At 38.8% G+C, this 14,081-nt stretch overlaps 4 protein-coding genes across 7 annotated transcripts; 3 read left to right on the top strand and 1 right to left on the bottom strand.

Moving 5' to 3' along the window:
• The first annotated feature begins 1,938 nt into the window (after positions 1–1,938).
• Positions 1,939–3,489, top strand: LOC110179030 (uncharacterized). Its single transcript, XM_020946381.2, has 3 exons — positions 1,939–2,277; positions 2,344–2,379; positions 2,435–3,489. The coding sequence occupies exons 1-3, from the start codon at positions 2,053–2,055 to the stop codon at positions 3,026–3,028; spliced, it is 855 nt and encodes a 284-aa protein (XP_020802040.2). The 5' UTR covers positions 1,939–2,052; the 3' UTR covers positions 3,029–3,489.
• A 3,450-nt stretch (positions 3,490–6,939) lies between these two features.
• Positions 6,940–8,777, bottom strand: LOC110179031 (uncharacterized). Of its 3 annotated transcripts, none has more exons than XM_086838199.1 (2): positions 8,666–8,777; positions 6,940–8,074 (listed from the first exon to the last, which is right to left on the bottom strand). In XM_086838199.1, the coding sequence occupies exon 2, from the start codon at positions 7,999–8,001 to the stop codon at positions 7,159–7,161; it is 843 nt and encodes a 280-aa protein (XP_086694325.1). In that variant the 5' UTR covers positions 8,002–8,074; positions 8,666–8,777; the 3' UTR covers positions 6,940–7,158. The 3 variants fall into 3 exon arrangements, with proteins under 3 accessions (XP_086694325.1, XP_020802043.2, XP_086694328.1); XM_020946384.2 differs by having other exon boundaries at positions 6,940–8,005; positions 8,666–8,776; XM_086838202.1 differs by lacking the exon at positions 8,666–8,777 and adding an exon at positions 8,330–8,443 and having other exon boundaries at positions 6,940–8,005.
• An 89-nt stretch (positions 8,778–8,866) lies between these two features.
• Positions 8,867–9,966, top strand: LOC110179036 (uncharacterized). Its single transcript, XM_020946390.2, has one exon. The coding sequence runs from the start codon at positions 9,611–9,613 to the stop codon at positions 9,806–9,808; it is 198 nt and encodes a 65-aa protein (XP_020802049.1). The 5' UTR covers positions 8,867–9,610; the 3' UTR covers positions 9,809–9,966.
• On the top strand, positions 9,767–13,711 carry LOC110178890 (uncharacterized). Of its 2 annotated transcripts, XM_086838195.1 has the most exons (3): positions 9,767–10,547; positions 11,004–11,171; positions 12,418–13,711. In XM_086838195.1, the coding sequence occupies exon 3, from the start codon at positions 12,424–12,426 to the stop codon at positions 13,387–13,389; it is 966 nt and encodes a 321-aa protein (XP_086694321.1). In that variant the 5' UTR covers positions 9,767–10,547; positions 11,004–11,171; positions 12,418–12,423; the 3' UTR covers positions 13,390–13,711. The 2 variants fall into 2 exon arrangements, with proteins under 2 accessions (XP_086694321.1, XP_086694316.1); XM_086838190.1 differs by lacking the exons at positions 9,767–10,547; positions 11,004–11,171 and adding an exon at positions 12,069–12,195.
• Positions 13,712–14,081: the final 370 nt, after the last annotated feature.

Genomic DNA, 14,081 nt, shown 5'->3' on the forward strand with positions numbered 1-14,081 from the left:
TGTAAGGCACACATAAAGAGACCCAAAAATACAAAAATATATAAAATAAAGAAAGCAAAAAATGAGGGACGCCAGCGGAGTGCATAAAAATCGAGGCGGGTGGAGGTCCACGAGCAACAATTGAGCGGAAAGTTGGTGGAGATTTTTAAACCATTTGCCGAACCGACCGCAAAGTGATTTAATCAATGCAAATGACGGGCCGCTGTGCCGCATGCGCCGACATAAAGCGTTAATGGAATTTCTGCCGGGGTTTTGCAATAGAATCCATTCCCTGCCATCCGCCGCCGGGCCACAACATACCCAGCATCCCATCATTGGGGCTATGTTCGGACTGTTTTCCCGTGCGTTGGTGTGTAAATGATAAATGAGGGACACTGTCGGAGCCCGCGTGCAACTGTTCCGGCCGGAACCACCGGCAACACCAGCCACTCCACCACTCCACCATACCAAACAGTGCCAATGCCGACGCCGAAGCCACCGACACCACCAACACCACATCGGACCATTAGGTGCCATTGTCCTTTTTGTTCGTCCCTTTTTTTTTTTGCCTCGAAAAGTGCCTCCTTAACCGTTGCGTCGCCCGGGACAACGGCGAGTATTGTTCTGTCCCGAGCCCATCTATTGTTGCCACGCCCATCCTTTGAAGTCGCAAGATGAATATTGCCCGGCATCCAGAAGCCATCAGTTATACGGACTCGCCCAGCGAAGTACGCGGAGTGCGTCGTTCATGACTTTTATTATTAGCTGCACGATATTTAAGTCGACTCCCCTGGAACACCACCGAAAAAAAAAAACAATAAAAATAAATTATTTATCAGGTACTGACAATGTTCCTTCGGTGATTTGCAGTCTTACATAAAATGTTGGATAAACAAAATTACTTGGAGAAGTTAAGTTATAGTTTTCAATAGGAATATAATACGAACTTCACTGATACTCGTTTTATTTATATAGTTATAAAATAATTATTAAAGGAATATTTTAGGGAAAGTCATGGAAATACAGCCTCGTCCTTAAATCTCATTTTGCTGAAAGCGAACTTCAGATTTGGCCAAGGCAGAGCTTATGATGAGATTTCAGTTGCATCTGTTTTGGCCTTTACCCAGTGAAGGCCGCTCTGCTGTCCAGGATTTGCTGCGTATTCTGGTTGCTTTGGCAACACCAAAGCCGTTTGAGGATTATAGAGCTCCTCCGGCAGACCCTTTTTGCGGTCAAAAGTTTTCTTGCCGGGCCAAAGAGCTTTAAAGTTGCCCAAGGATATTGCGAAAACACAAGGAAAACATCAGTTGATTTCAGCTAAGGAGTGTGGAGCATCTCAGATCTAAGAGAACGAGGACCAAACCTGCTGTGCACATGCATAAATGCCTCAGTTTACACTTGTGCCCATTTAGGTAAATTGAAGTACACATATTGTAACAATGCAGCATAAGTACCTACTTACATAGTTAAGAGGAAAAGCAAGTTCTGCAGCATGTAAATCATTCAATAATGGCCGTTTACTTTTACAACCACTGTATTTATTTGCGAGAACGCTTAATTGAAATGGACACAGTTTCGCATACATTTGGCACGTATGTGCCGATCAATATGTGAATAATTAAATAGTAATTATTTTATTTACGCACATGGGTGCACAGAGAGCTCAGCCACAGTCGCTACTATCAATCATAGTTACGGCCATAGCACAGAACTGTGAGTCTGAATTGACAGCTGGGCAGGTTCTGGTCGTAAATTGGTGGTTTCCCATTAATTACCAACGCGGCACCTTGTTGCTCAAAGTGCTAAATAGTAACTATGACAAACTGTTAAATAATTGGATTGATCTTAGTAGAAAGCTCGCAATGGAGTAGTAAAATTCAAAAACCGATAAATAACGACTGATCGATAAGCGTATATCGAAATCATAGGGCTGCCACTACGCTCTTGGTATTTTAAAGGAACTATAAAACCACGAATGTGGGCACACTTTACGGCGAAGCGGCAATTTGTGGCGTCAAAACAAAAAAATTATAAATTAAATGTTATTTCACAACTCGCACACAATTGAACGCCATGGAAACTATTAACTTTAACGAGTTTTCGCACAAGGAGCGCTACGAAATCATCAAGGCTTTTCTGGTTAAGATGCGCGGGGCCAACACCATGCCGAGCAAGGATTTGCATGTGCAGAAATTCTTCGAGCATTATTTGCGAAAATTCTACAAAGTGCCAGAGAAATTGGTGAACGATATAGCCTACTGCCAGCGAGCCATGAAGTCGCATCTGGCAACGCATCAGGTATGTTTTACATTACATTTTATCATATGGAACCTATGAATACAGTTTAAATTTTCGATCTTGCAGACAATTGTTGATGTTTTCGGTAAGCAGGAGGATGCCGTAAGTACTCTTTAGGAGATTTCATTTCGTTTCATTAACAACCATTACCTTGCAGGATCCCGTGACCAAGAACAACTATCTGCACGAACTGGAGGATATGCTGTACGAGTTGAATGCAGAGTGCCAGTATCTGTTGCTACGTCTCCATGATCACATCGATCGCTTCTGCTTGGCCTTTATCGAGCAGGACGTGAAGCCTGATGAACGGGTGATCCAGGACATTGTCAGTCAATCCATAGTGCCCCTGATCGTTGCCCCGGAACTGTCGCTCAAACCGCATTTCGTTATGGAACGACCCACCGAAGATCAGTTGCTAAAGAAGTATTTCATCATAGACACTCCAGAGGAACAGGCACCACCGCCTGTCAAAGCCATAAAACCGCCTCCGGAACTCCCACAACTGCAGTCGTCGGCAGACACCGCCAACGTGGTTATGGCGAGCCGTCTTAATCTGCAAGCAGCCCTCAAGAGAGCTCGCTCGCAGTGCAAGCCAGTCGAAAAGGCGCCAGAACCCGACCAGCCGAAAGGCACCAAGGAGTTATTCTTGCAATCCGTTGGACTCTGCACGCACAAGGAGCACCAGAAGCTAAAGTTATCGATGATACAGCTCCAGAAGCGAAAGCCGAAGCCAACTGAGAAAACCAAATGAAAACCAGGAAGACGCCAAGACCAAGTATGTATTTAATGATGGGAGAATCGAAGAATTATCTGTGTTTTTGGATACATTAAAGATAAAATATTTAATGATATTAGATTGAACTGAAATATATTATAACTAATATGTGATAAACATTTATATTATCCAAAAGTATTGTTTATTTTCATTAGTATTTGAAAAGTCAAACAAATTTGAATTTTATGGCTTGCAAAATTAATTGTTTTTGCCAAAATACAATAATAGTTTCTAACTGACTATTAATGTGTTAAAAGCCTACTAAAGTAGATCTTCCTTAGTTTTGGTATGATATCGATCCTGTATATATAGTCATTATAGAAAAGAAGTCATGTATATTAACAAACAAAAATTACCAATCAATACCTTATAGACAGTTTCGTAGACTGTAATTTTGTTAACGTTAATAAATATATTAACTATACAGTATCAAAATATTTCGGAATAGTTTTGCAACTCCTAGATAAACAAATAAATACAAAACAAGAAATGAAGCTTACTTTGGCACGCTGAAGTTTATATAACCTTGCAGATTGAAGTGAAGATTGAAGTGATTCGATCACTAGCAATTAATGCAATATAAATTATATATATTTATGATATAAAACAATAATTTAATTCCTGCATTTATTTTATTCTCATACATAAATTTTTAGTAAAAGTTTTACATTCACCGTTTTGCATTTTCCTCTATTTATAACGATTGTTTGTATGGTAGCTATATAATATAGTAATCCGATTTTCACAAAGTTTTGGATTAAAATATAATGGCTATATATCAGATTTGATGAAAATCTGTTGAAAACTGGAAAAGTTATACTTGTTGTCTTGTCCTATTGTTCCTATGGCAGCTATATATATGTATATATATAGTCCACCGATTCGCCATGCTCTGAATTATATATTAGTAAAATTATATAGAATAATAACTCCATAGTTTCATTGAAATAGCTTGCTCATGTTCCAAAACAAATCTCGCACATCTGTGCATATGATTCTCAACTGGTTCTAACATCGCCGGAACGAAGTGATTGCTGCCGGCCAAGGCTTAGAAATGTGTTGTGTTACAAAAGTTGCAAGTCATTGTTTATTAGTGTTTAAAGTTAGTAACTGATCGATCATACTTTCTGGTTATAGATACTTACTGATCATAGTTACTTACTGGTCATAGATGCTTACTGATCATAGATAATTACTGCTCATAGATACTTATTGTTCAGAGTTACTTACTGCTCATAGATACTTACTCTTCAGAGTTACTTACTGCTCATAGATACTTACTGGTCATAGATATTTACTGTTAAGAGTTACTTCGTGCTTATACTTAATTACTGCTCATAGTCAATTTTCCGATCGTTCCTACGGCAGCTATATATGCGTATATATCTCCACCGATTCGCATTGCTCTGACTTATATACTGGAAAAATTATTTAGAAGAATAACTCAATAGTTTCCTTCAAATAGCTTAAATTTGTTCCAAAACAAATCTCGCACATCTGAGCTTATGATTCTCAACTGGTTCAAACATCCCCGGAACGAAGTGACTTCTGCCGGCCGGGTCTCAGAAATGTGTTGTGTTACAAAAGTTGCAAGTCATTGTTTATTAGTGTTCAAAGTTAATAACTGATCATACACAGTTAGTGGTCATAGATGCTTACTGTTCAGAGTTACTTACTGGTCATACTTAATTACTTGTCATAGGTTCTTACTGATCTTTGTTACTCACTGGCCAAAGATACTTACTGTTAAGAGTTACTTCGTGCTTATACTTAATTACTGCTCATAGTCAATTTTCCGATCGTTCCTACGGCAGCTATATATGCGTATATATCTCCACCGATTCGCATTGCTCTGACTTATATACTGGAAAAATTATTTAGAAGAATAACTCAATAGTTTCCTTCAAATAGCTTAAATTTGTTCCAAAACAAATCTCGCACATCTGAGCTTATGATTCTCAACTGGTTCAAACATCCCCGGAACGAAGTGACTTCTGCCGGCCGGGTCTCAGAAATGTGTTGTGTTACAAAAGTTGCAAGTCATTGTTTATTAGTGTTCAAAGTTAATAACTGATCATACACAGTTAGTGGTCATAGATGCTTACTGTTCAGAGTTACTTACTGGTCATACTTAATTACTTGTCATAGGTTCTTACTGATCTTTGTTACTCACTGGCCAAAGATACTTACTGTTAAGAGTTACTTCGTGCTTATACTTAATTACTGCTCATAGTCAATTTTCCGATCGTTCCTACGGCAGCTATATATGCGTATATATCTCCACCGATTCGCATTGCTCTGACTTATATACTGGAAAAATTATTTAGAAGAATAACTCAATAGTTTCCTTCAAATAGCTTAAATTTGTTCCAAAACAAATCTCGCACATCTGAGCTTATGATTCTCAACTGGTTCAAACATCCCCGGAACGAAGTGACTTCTGCCGGCCGGGTCTCAGAAATGTGTTGTGTTACAAAAGTTGCAAGTCATTGTTTATTAGTGTTCAAAGTTAATAACTGATCATACACTGTTAGTGGTCATAGATGCTTACTGTTCAGAGTTACTTACTGGTCATACTTAATTACTTGTCATTGGTTCTTACTGATCGTTGTTACTCACTGGCCATAGATACTTACTGTTTAGAGTTACTAAGTGTTTATACTTAATTACTACTCCTAGTCAATTTTTTCATCGTTCCTATGGCAGCTATATGTGTATATATAGTCCACCGATTTGCCATGCTCCGACGTATATACTAGTAAAATTATATAGAAGAATTACTGCATAGTTTCCTTAAATAGCTTAAATTTGTTCCAAAACAAATCTTGCACATCTGAGCTTATGATTCTCAACTGGTTCAAACATCCCCGGAACGAAGTGACTTCTGCCGGCCAGGTCTCAGAAATGTGTTGTGTTACAAAAGTTGCAAGTCATTGTTTATTAGTGTTCAAAGTTAGTAACTGATCATACACACTTACTGGTCATAGATACTTACTGGTCATAGTTACTTACTGGTCATAGATACTTACTGTTCAGAGTTACTTACTGGTCATACTTAATTACTTGTCATAGATACTTACTGATCGTTGTTACTCACTGGCCATAGATACTTACTGTTAAGAGTTACTTCGTGCTTATACTTAATTACTGCTCATAGTCAATTTTCCGATCGTTCCTGCGGCAGCTATATGTGTATATATAGTCCAGCGATTCGCCTTGCTCCGACTTATATACTAGTAAAATTATATAGAAGAATAACTCAATAGTTTCCTTCAAATAGCTTAAATTTGTTCCAAAACAAATCTCGCACATCTGAGCTTATGATTCTCAACTGGTTCAAACATCCCCGGAACGAAGTGACTTCTGCCGGCCGGGTCTCAGAAATGTGTTGTGTTACAAAGTTGCAAGTCATTGTTTATTAGTGTTCAAAGTTAGTAACTGATCATACACACTTACTGGTCATAGATACTTACTGGTCATTGTTACTTACTGGTCATAGATTCTTAATGATCATAGTTACTTACTAGTCGTAGATGATTACTGTTCGGAGTTACTTACTGGTAATAGATACTTACTGTTCAGAGTTACTTACTCCTCATAGTTACTTAGTGCTCATAATTACTTACTGATCATGGTTAATTACTGATCATAGTTACTTAATGTTCATAGATACTTCCTGATCATAGTTACTTTTCATAGTAACACTGTTGAAAGATAGTTACTGATCCTCCGATTTTCATAAAAGATCGACTCGGCTGTTGATGCTGATCCAGAATATATGTACATATATACTTTGTATGGTCGGAGATGACTCCTTCACTGCGCTGCAAACTTCTGATTTTAATTATAATACTCTGCAAGGGTATAAAAATGTTGGAAACAATAAGTTTACATTGAACCGAAGAAAACTGTAGTTTATCAAAATAGTTTTTCAGTGTAAATACAATATGTATAGTATCTAATAGATACATTGATGTATGATACATCAGACATAGAGACATTTCTGCAGTTGGTTGGTTCAATGCGAAGCAAGAGAAAGCCAACGGGCTCAAGTAGAAGCTTACTTCCGGGTACATCCTGAAGTGTATATGCTCAGACAGTTCACTTCATTTCTGAAATTTGGCTGCACATTTTATTGGCTTTTTAGAGGACTGCTCCACACCATTCTGCTCTTCCTGGATAGATAGTTGGAGGGCCAAAACCTGCTCGGTCATCCTATCAAAGTCATCATTACTCCTGTTGTTCACCTTAGCGGGGCCAGATTTTTTTAAAAACATGCTCCACTCCTTGAACTTGTCCATGTCAAAGTCCTTTCCATGCAGATTGTACATTTTTATGGTCTTCTTGACAAGGGAGGCCTGCATCTTTAGATCGGCCACCGTCTTGACAATAGCTACCAAGGCAATGTGGCAGCGACTGTGCTCCAGATAGTAGCCATCGGTTTGGCAGCTGCAGATTATGGCCACCACCACATCGGCCAGGGGTTCTCCCACAGCCTCGGCCAGTTTGGGTATCTCGAATTTCGAGAATACTGCCCCGGCCAGGGGAGTGAGCACCACTTCGCCACGCTCCACCTGGTGGGGCACCAGCTGGCAGTACTTGGCCACCGCCAGCAGGCTGGCCTGCTTGAAGGACATCACCAGGAGGCCGCGCATCACAAAGGGTTGGTTCTGCGGCGGATCACGGACCCAATGCGTCTGGATCTTCACCTCACTGTGAATTAATGTTCCTTTTGAATTTTTTACAGTCAGCTGCATTGACCAGGACTCGTCCTTTTTCTTGGCCTTGGCTGCCGCGGCCTCCTTGCTGTAGACGAAGATTACATTCTCGGCAAAGCGACGACTGGTTGTGGGTTGGTCATAGCAGGGCTCCTCATTGAAGTCGGGACAGATTTCGGAGAATGTCTGCTTCAGTTTCACAAAATCAAAGACAAATTTGGACTTCGCCATAGCGCTGCAATATTCATAATGGTTATTTACTTGAAATTTGATAATATTGTTTTTTTTTTAATGCACAGACTTGCTTTGAAATGGAATGGAAATTTGTATTATAGACATATCTGAAGTTAAAGATATGTTGATACATATGTGTAGGTACTTGAGGAATAAGTCACGTACAGTAAATATTAATAGAAACAAAAAGTATATATCTAGTAAAAGAAACAATAGAACTTTATAGTTTGATTTAAAAAAAATAGAGGTTCATATTCTTCCTCAAGATAATGAATCTATGAAAAGGAATATTGAGTAAACAAAACAAAATTGCCGAGGTTTAAACCTTTTTGTAATGCCTTTGTTGTTCAGTATTGTATATATCTGTATTTGTAACGAGAAATTCAATCCGCTTTCAGCTGTTTACTTTTTGTTTTCCCTTTCATGCCGATGCTTATCAGCTTAATTATTTACTACAAGAGGATAACACATTGGCACTTTATATATATATATAGTATATATATGTATTTACTGTTTTATGTACTTGAAAAAACATACATAAAGATGCACTAATTATTTAAAAACAATTTACGCGTTTCAGCAATAATTAAATTTTATTACTGCACTCAATCTTTCAATTTTAAAACTATACTCGTTATTTGTTTTTGCTTATTTATCTTACATATATACTGTAATAGCTTCGACTCGGCGATTACTGAGGATTTTATATAGCTGCGATCCGCTTTGTTGTCGGAAAGTGACTGAAATCGCACAAAGCCGAATGCAAATCCCCCTAAACCACATTTCATGTAAAAAGTGCATGCACACATGGATATATTCGATACTTTGGAGTCGGACACGATTACTTGAGTGCAGGGCTGGGAAACTATATAGTGATAATTATCGTTACTCGTGACTTTCAAGGGGGATTTTTTATTAATGCATTTTTTATTTTCAATATCCAGATAGAACTTTTTATTTTTTGAACTTTGGGTATTAAGCATCTAATACTAGAATTGTTTTTGTGCCAAAGTTTCAACTGATATTGGTTTAAGACCCCTAGAAAAGAACCTAGTTTAGAAATCATAAATCCCAAGCTCCTGCTCATGTAACATCCAGATGAAATGGAATAAGCCAGAGATTGTGCCACTTCTGTATGGGATGTTCTCCATTGGCTTCATTTGCATACGTGTGGCTTGCTGTGGGTGGTGTCTTCCTTTCTTTTTCTTTTTATTTTTCTTCTTTTTTTTTATTGACTTGCCCGTCTCTGACTTGCGAGCAATTTGCATACGAAATGTATCTGCACTTCCCCGCAGTGCCCCAACTATTCCGGGGTATTGATATGCCGCATCCGAAAAATGCACAACAGCAACAACAAAGGGCACATGGCACAATAGACTGCTGTGACCAACTGACAAGTGACACTTTTTCAAATTGAATTTCCACACCGAACTCCGTGGTGAAGTGGAAACCCGATGGGATAGAGCTGAAGTGGCCCTTGCCGGGCTTGTCAGATGAGTTGTCATAAATTCACATAAGCACGGACAACGGAGTAGTCGAAATTGAGCTTCAGTTTTCAGTTTTCAGTTTTTGTTTTTTTTTTTCTTCTGCGGACGGATTTAGCCCAATGGACAGTTGCGCCAATGACATCTTAGCCCCCATTATCCTGGCCGTGATGGTGGCCAATGGTCATCCTTTAACTCTGGACGATATCGCCGATGGGGTGTCGGAGGTGATCTACTCTCAACGCTTCAGTGAGGATATGGTGGAGTCGATTGGCGATGGCAAACATGATCGAAAGAGGTTACCACAGAAGAGGAGTTAACATCGAGGATCAAGACTGGAGATCTGTATGATGTCTAGCAACGTTGTTGCCAAAATTTTAAATGCTAAATTGTACCATTTAAAAAAAAAAGGAAAAAGAATATAATGGCAAAAACATTAAAGACCATTTTGGTTTTAAAATATACAACTTTAAATACATTAGCTACGAGTAACCTTCTTAACCTCTTACCCTCCCCTGAAAAATTCATAAAGAAACACCATTTTCTGTAGCTAGGAAAAGGATGCTGTGTATATTTTAAGGACATATACACACCATATTATATTTGTGTGTGTGTGTGTCCTCATATCTACCTACATGAAACATGTGTGGAAAATGTTGGGGAACGAAGCAAAGTTAAAAGTTTTTCAACGTCGCGAAAAATTGTTTATGTTTCGCCTTAAAAAGGAGGAAAAAGGGAAACATTTTTTGAATATGTGAAGATGGCGGATGATGGCAGGCAAACTACGAAAATCGCACCCATGCGGCGGCTCCGGCGGTGCGCCAATGTGGATGTGGTTAAGTCGTCGACGAAGGAGGACAGGAGGACAGGAGGACACTCCCTCTGGGGAGCTGGGGAATTGTCAGCACCTTTGGAAGCGGAACCACCCCACACGTACGCTCGTTCGCCTAATAATCACGTCCCGTGGAAGCTCATTAAATTCGAAAGTGAAAAGCAGCCTTTTGGCTGTCTTTTGCCAAGTTACTGCATACTTTTTCACATAAATATATCCGCGGGCAGGTAAGTGAAAGCTGCAAAGCTCAATTATATTGTTTCCTGTTTATTTATATATTTTTTTAACACACGGTAACAGAATAAATTATTAAAGATTTATTTGTTAAGAACGAAAGCAAAGGTTTTAAGATTAATTTGAAAGATCTGCGACAAAGATTATGATATATAAAATCGAATTTCTTAATAATCTTAATAAGTATCGGTTGTTTTCCGTTTTTTTTGTTTAATTAATATACATATATATATAGTTTATATTGAATTAATTAAACTAATTTGCGGTTCAAAATTAGCTCAGGTTCTTTTATTTGCGTCATGCCTCTCTCTCCCAGTGTATCTCTAGAGGTATCACTCTGCCTTTTTGCCTATCTCTAGAGGGAAACTCTTTCTCTTTCTTACTCTCTCGCTCTCACTCTCTGTTCTCTTGACTCCCAGACTCTCTTTCTCTTTTCTCTTGACTCGCAGGGTATAAATACAGGGGCTTAGCGGCGCGCCGGCCTTAGTCTGTCCGTGGCCGCCTACCTGATAACATCTATAGTGATAGTGATAGTGATTACCCTTCCACCCCAAAAGTATTACGTGGCCAATCTGGATAGCCAGGAAGATGCTTACTCCGATGTGTCCTCTACTGCGGTAAGTCTTAAGCATGACTATTTATATTATATATATACATAGATGATATAGAAGGGATCAGGCCTAGATCTAAAATAACCTTATTGCCATGGCTCCCATTACTTAATTCTTATGTAAAGTTATACAGCGATTTGCCTTAACGATATCTACAAATGTATACTCAAAGTTAACAGCCTAACTTAATTATAAATTATTCACGAATATTGGTTTCACATCCTTATAATAGTTTGCTATATGATTATACCCTTTCAGGATATTCCAATTTCAGTCTTTAGCTCGCAACACAGTGAATGAGTCATTTCCGACCCTATAAATCATATATATTCTTAATCAACATCAGAAACTGAATCGATCTTGACATATTCGGTAAAAAATAAATTTTCGAAAATTTTATCAGTGATCATCCTTAAAATTGTCAAAATTTGACAAACAGTTAAATTTTTTAAATTTTAAAACACAGTAAGCAGAATGGTTAACCCTATAAAAAATAGCACAGAACAGCTTTCCGAATGAATATTAATGCATTTTTTACCTAGTTATGATACTTGAAAAACTATGATTTACAAAAAATAATTAGTATATAAAAATATCGATTTTATATAGCTAGAATACTCCCATTTTAGGTTTTCTTGTAGATCTACAAAGGTATACATATTATTGCCTAAATTCATGTATATTTCGAATTGCAATCAAAATCTTCAAATCGATGTTAGTTTCTTTTCTTGTTTTGATATAAAATCTTAATGTTTTTAAGAGCATAAAACTTTTCCATTCAACCAAATATTTTTGATTTAAAGATTAAAATTATAAGACCTTAAATTTTTTCGGTGTACCATCTATTTATCGAAGAGGCAAGTGTTCTCTGCGATAGCTTTGTCGATTAATTTATATCAGAATCTCGAATTCAATTGACACACTCTGCCCAGCAGTTAAAGCCTGACTTCAAGGGGAGCAAAACGTTTCTGGGACGAAAGCATTGCGCAGTTTCCATTTGTTTACATTTTCATAAAAAAATAGTGTTTGTGTGAGTGCTTAAATCTTTATCCCAGAACGTATAACTCAGCATTTTTTGAATTGAAATTGTGCAAAAACTACACAAAAGAAATGTATACGAGTAATTAAATTAAAACAAAAAAAAATCAAAGATTTCGATCTCATACATTTTTTTGTGGCGTGTGCAAGTCTCTTTATGCATTTTCTGTTTACTTTATGTATTTATTTATCCTATGATTCAATTATTCTCTAGAAAATCATGGCCAGCGGATCTCGAGGGCTTGCCAACGAATTCGATTTTACCAAGCTTTGCGAGACTTTTACCGAGATCTGCCCCGACTTTTGCCATTCCTCGGAATCGGAGGTTCTGGAAAGTTTGGACTTTGCCAATCGAGTGTTATTCGAACTGGGTCCCACGATGCGCCAGCTGAAGCAGACTGGAAGGGATCAGATGTGGCGCCTGGTCTTCAATGGCGGCGGCAGCGTCTATATCTACACGTACTCGTTCCAGAAGCCGATCTCTGGCCAGCCACGCCTTGGCGGCGGAAAGCTTTACCTGACACTGAAACAGGCCGGGCTGCTGGCAGCCAGCAGATTCTGTTCCCTTCTGCCGATGCAGCACAATCCCCGGGACAAGATTCTGCTGACCCCGTTGGCAAGGGCCGTCTTTGATCCATCGCATATTTCGAAAATTGCCAGTGCCCTGAGCACGCTCCTTTGCCGGACCATTGACCCTGGCGATGTGGTCCGGGCTGTGGTCAGCAGCTGCCAGAGCGATGGCTTCCACCTGCAGCATAGTCAGAGTCACATTGCTTTGGTGGCTGTGGGTGCCACAACCCGTGACTTGTCGGATCGCAAAAAACTGCGCAAGAAGACCATTAAGCAGTATATTAACTATGGCAAGGCCTTCGATATTAATCAATACAAGATATACACTCGGTTTTCCAAGATGAACGCTCAGATTGCCGCAGAGCATCCGATTCCAGATCCTGATCCTCCCAAGGTGAAGCAACCTGGTCGTAATCGCAATGTGAGCGGTGTGCTGAGCTCCATTGCCAGGTCCATCGATGATCCACTGAGTGGCGAGACCATTGAAATGAAATTCAAGGCACCAAATTCGGAGAAGCGAACTGCAGTGGAGGGTATGGCCACGGCAATGGATGTCCGTCTGGAAGGCACAAGCATGGAGCGCATGAGAAGCCACCTTTTGAAGGATTCGAAGTAGGTGATGACCCCATCGTTGCCGTCTGCTGGTGGCTGATAAGACTATAGAACTACCCTGCAGTTATGGATATATTCTTCTTTTCCATATATTTTTAAGGACCTTAACTGATTGGGATTTGTTGTGGTTTCTTCATGCTACGAATGAACCTAATATTTAACAACTAAGAGTTTATTTTATATAAAACTCATTAAACATAAAACCAATCCCAGGCAGTTTAATAAAGTCCTGCTATAATGTAACCCAAATAACTATTAAAATATTCCAATTCTTCTATAAAACCTCAATCAAATCATATTAAAAAAATATATATATCCAAAAGAAATAACATTTCAGTAATAAGATTTTTTCGCTTAAACCTTAAACCATTCTGGTTTTAAACAAACAAACAATTCAATTCGCTTAAAATGTATTTCAAGTCTCCACGAGTTTCTCCAAATATGGTATTTATGTTCCATTCGACCACATAAAATGTGTTGAATTTTGTAATTTCCGCCGTGTCCTCGCTGCGCTTTGATGGTGGTGTCAATCAGGCATTAATTTCAAGTGCTGAACAATATATGGGTCTCGGAGGCGGATGCCGGCGCAATCCTAAGGCCGTAAAATTTTACGGCCAGCCTCATTTTTATCATCGAACTGGAGGAAAGAGGGTCGACGTCGACCTCGACCATCGCATCGGTGCCAAAATAAAGGCG

This window comes from Drosophila serrata, unplaced genomic scaffold (genome assembly GCF_035046125.1).
Source record: "Drosophila serrata isolate PLE 108 unplaced genomic scaffold, ASM3504612v1 contig_66, whole genome shotgun sequence".
NCBI classification, from domain to species: domain Eukaryota; kingdom Metazoa; phylum Arthropoda; class Insecta; order Diptera; family Drosophilidae; genus Drosophila; species Drosophila serrata.

Bases quoted from the DNA above. Each gene is read 5' to 3' on its own strand.
- LOC110179030 (XM_020946381.2), top strand. From the start codon at position 2,053: ATGGAAACTATTAACTTTAACGAGTTTTCGCACAAGGAGCGCTACGAA. The intron at 2,278-2,343 runs GTATGTTTTACA...TCGATCTTGCAG, and splicing joins CGCATCTGGCAACGCATCAG to ACAATTGTTGATGTTTTCGG. The intron at 2,380-2,434 runs GTAAGTACTCTT...ATTACCTTGCAG, and splicing joins TCGGTAAGCAGGAGGATGCC to GATCCCGTGACCAAGAACAA.
- LOC110179036 (XM_020946390.2), top strand. From the start codon at position 9,611: ATGGACAGTTGCGCCAATGACATCTTAGCCCCCATTATCCTGGCCGTG.
- LOC110178890 (XM_086838195.1), top strand. From the start codon at position 12,424: ATGGCCAGCGGATCTCGAGGGCTTGCCAACGAATTCGATTTTACCAAG.
- LOC110179031 (XM_086838199.1), bottom strand. From the start codon at position 8,001: ATGGCGAAGTCCAAATTTGTCTTTGATTTTGTGAAACTGAAGCAGACA.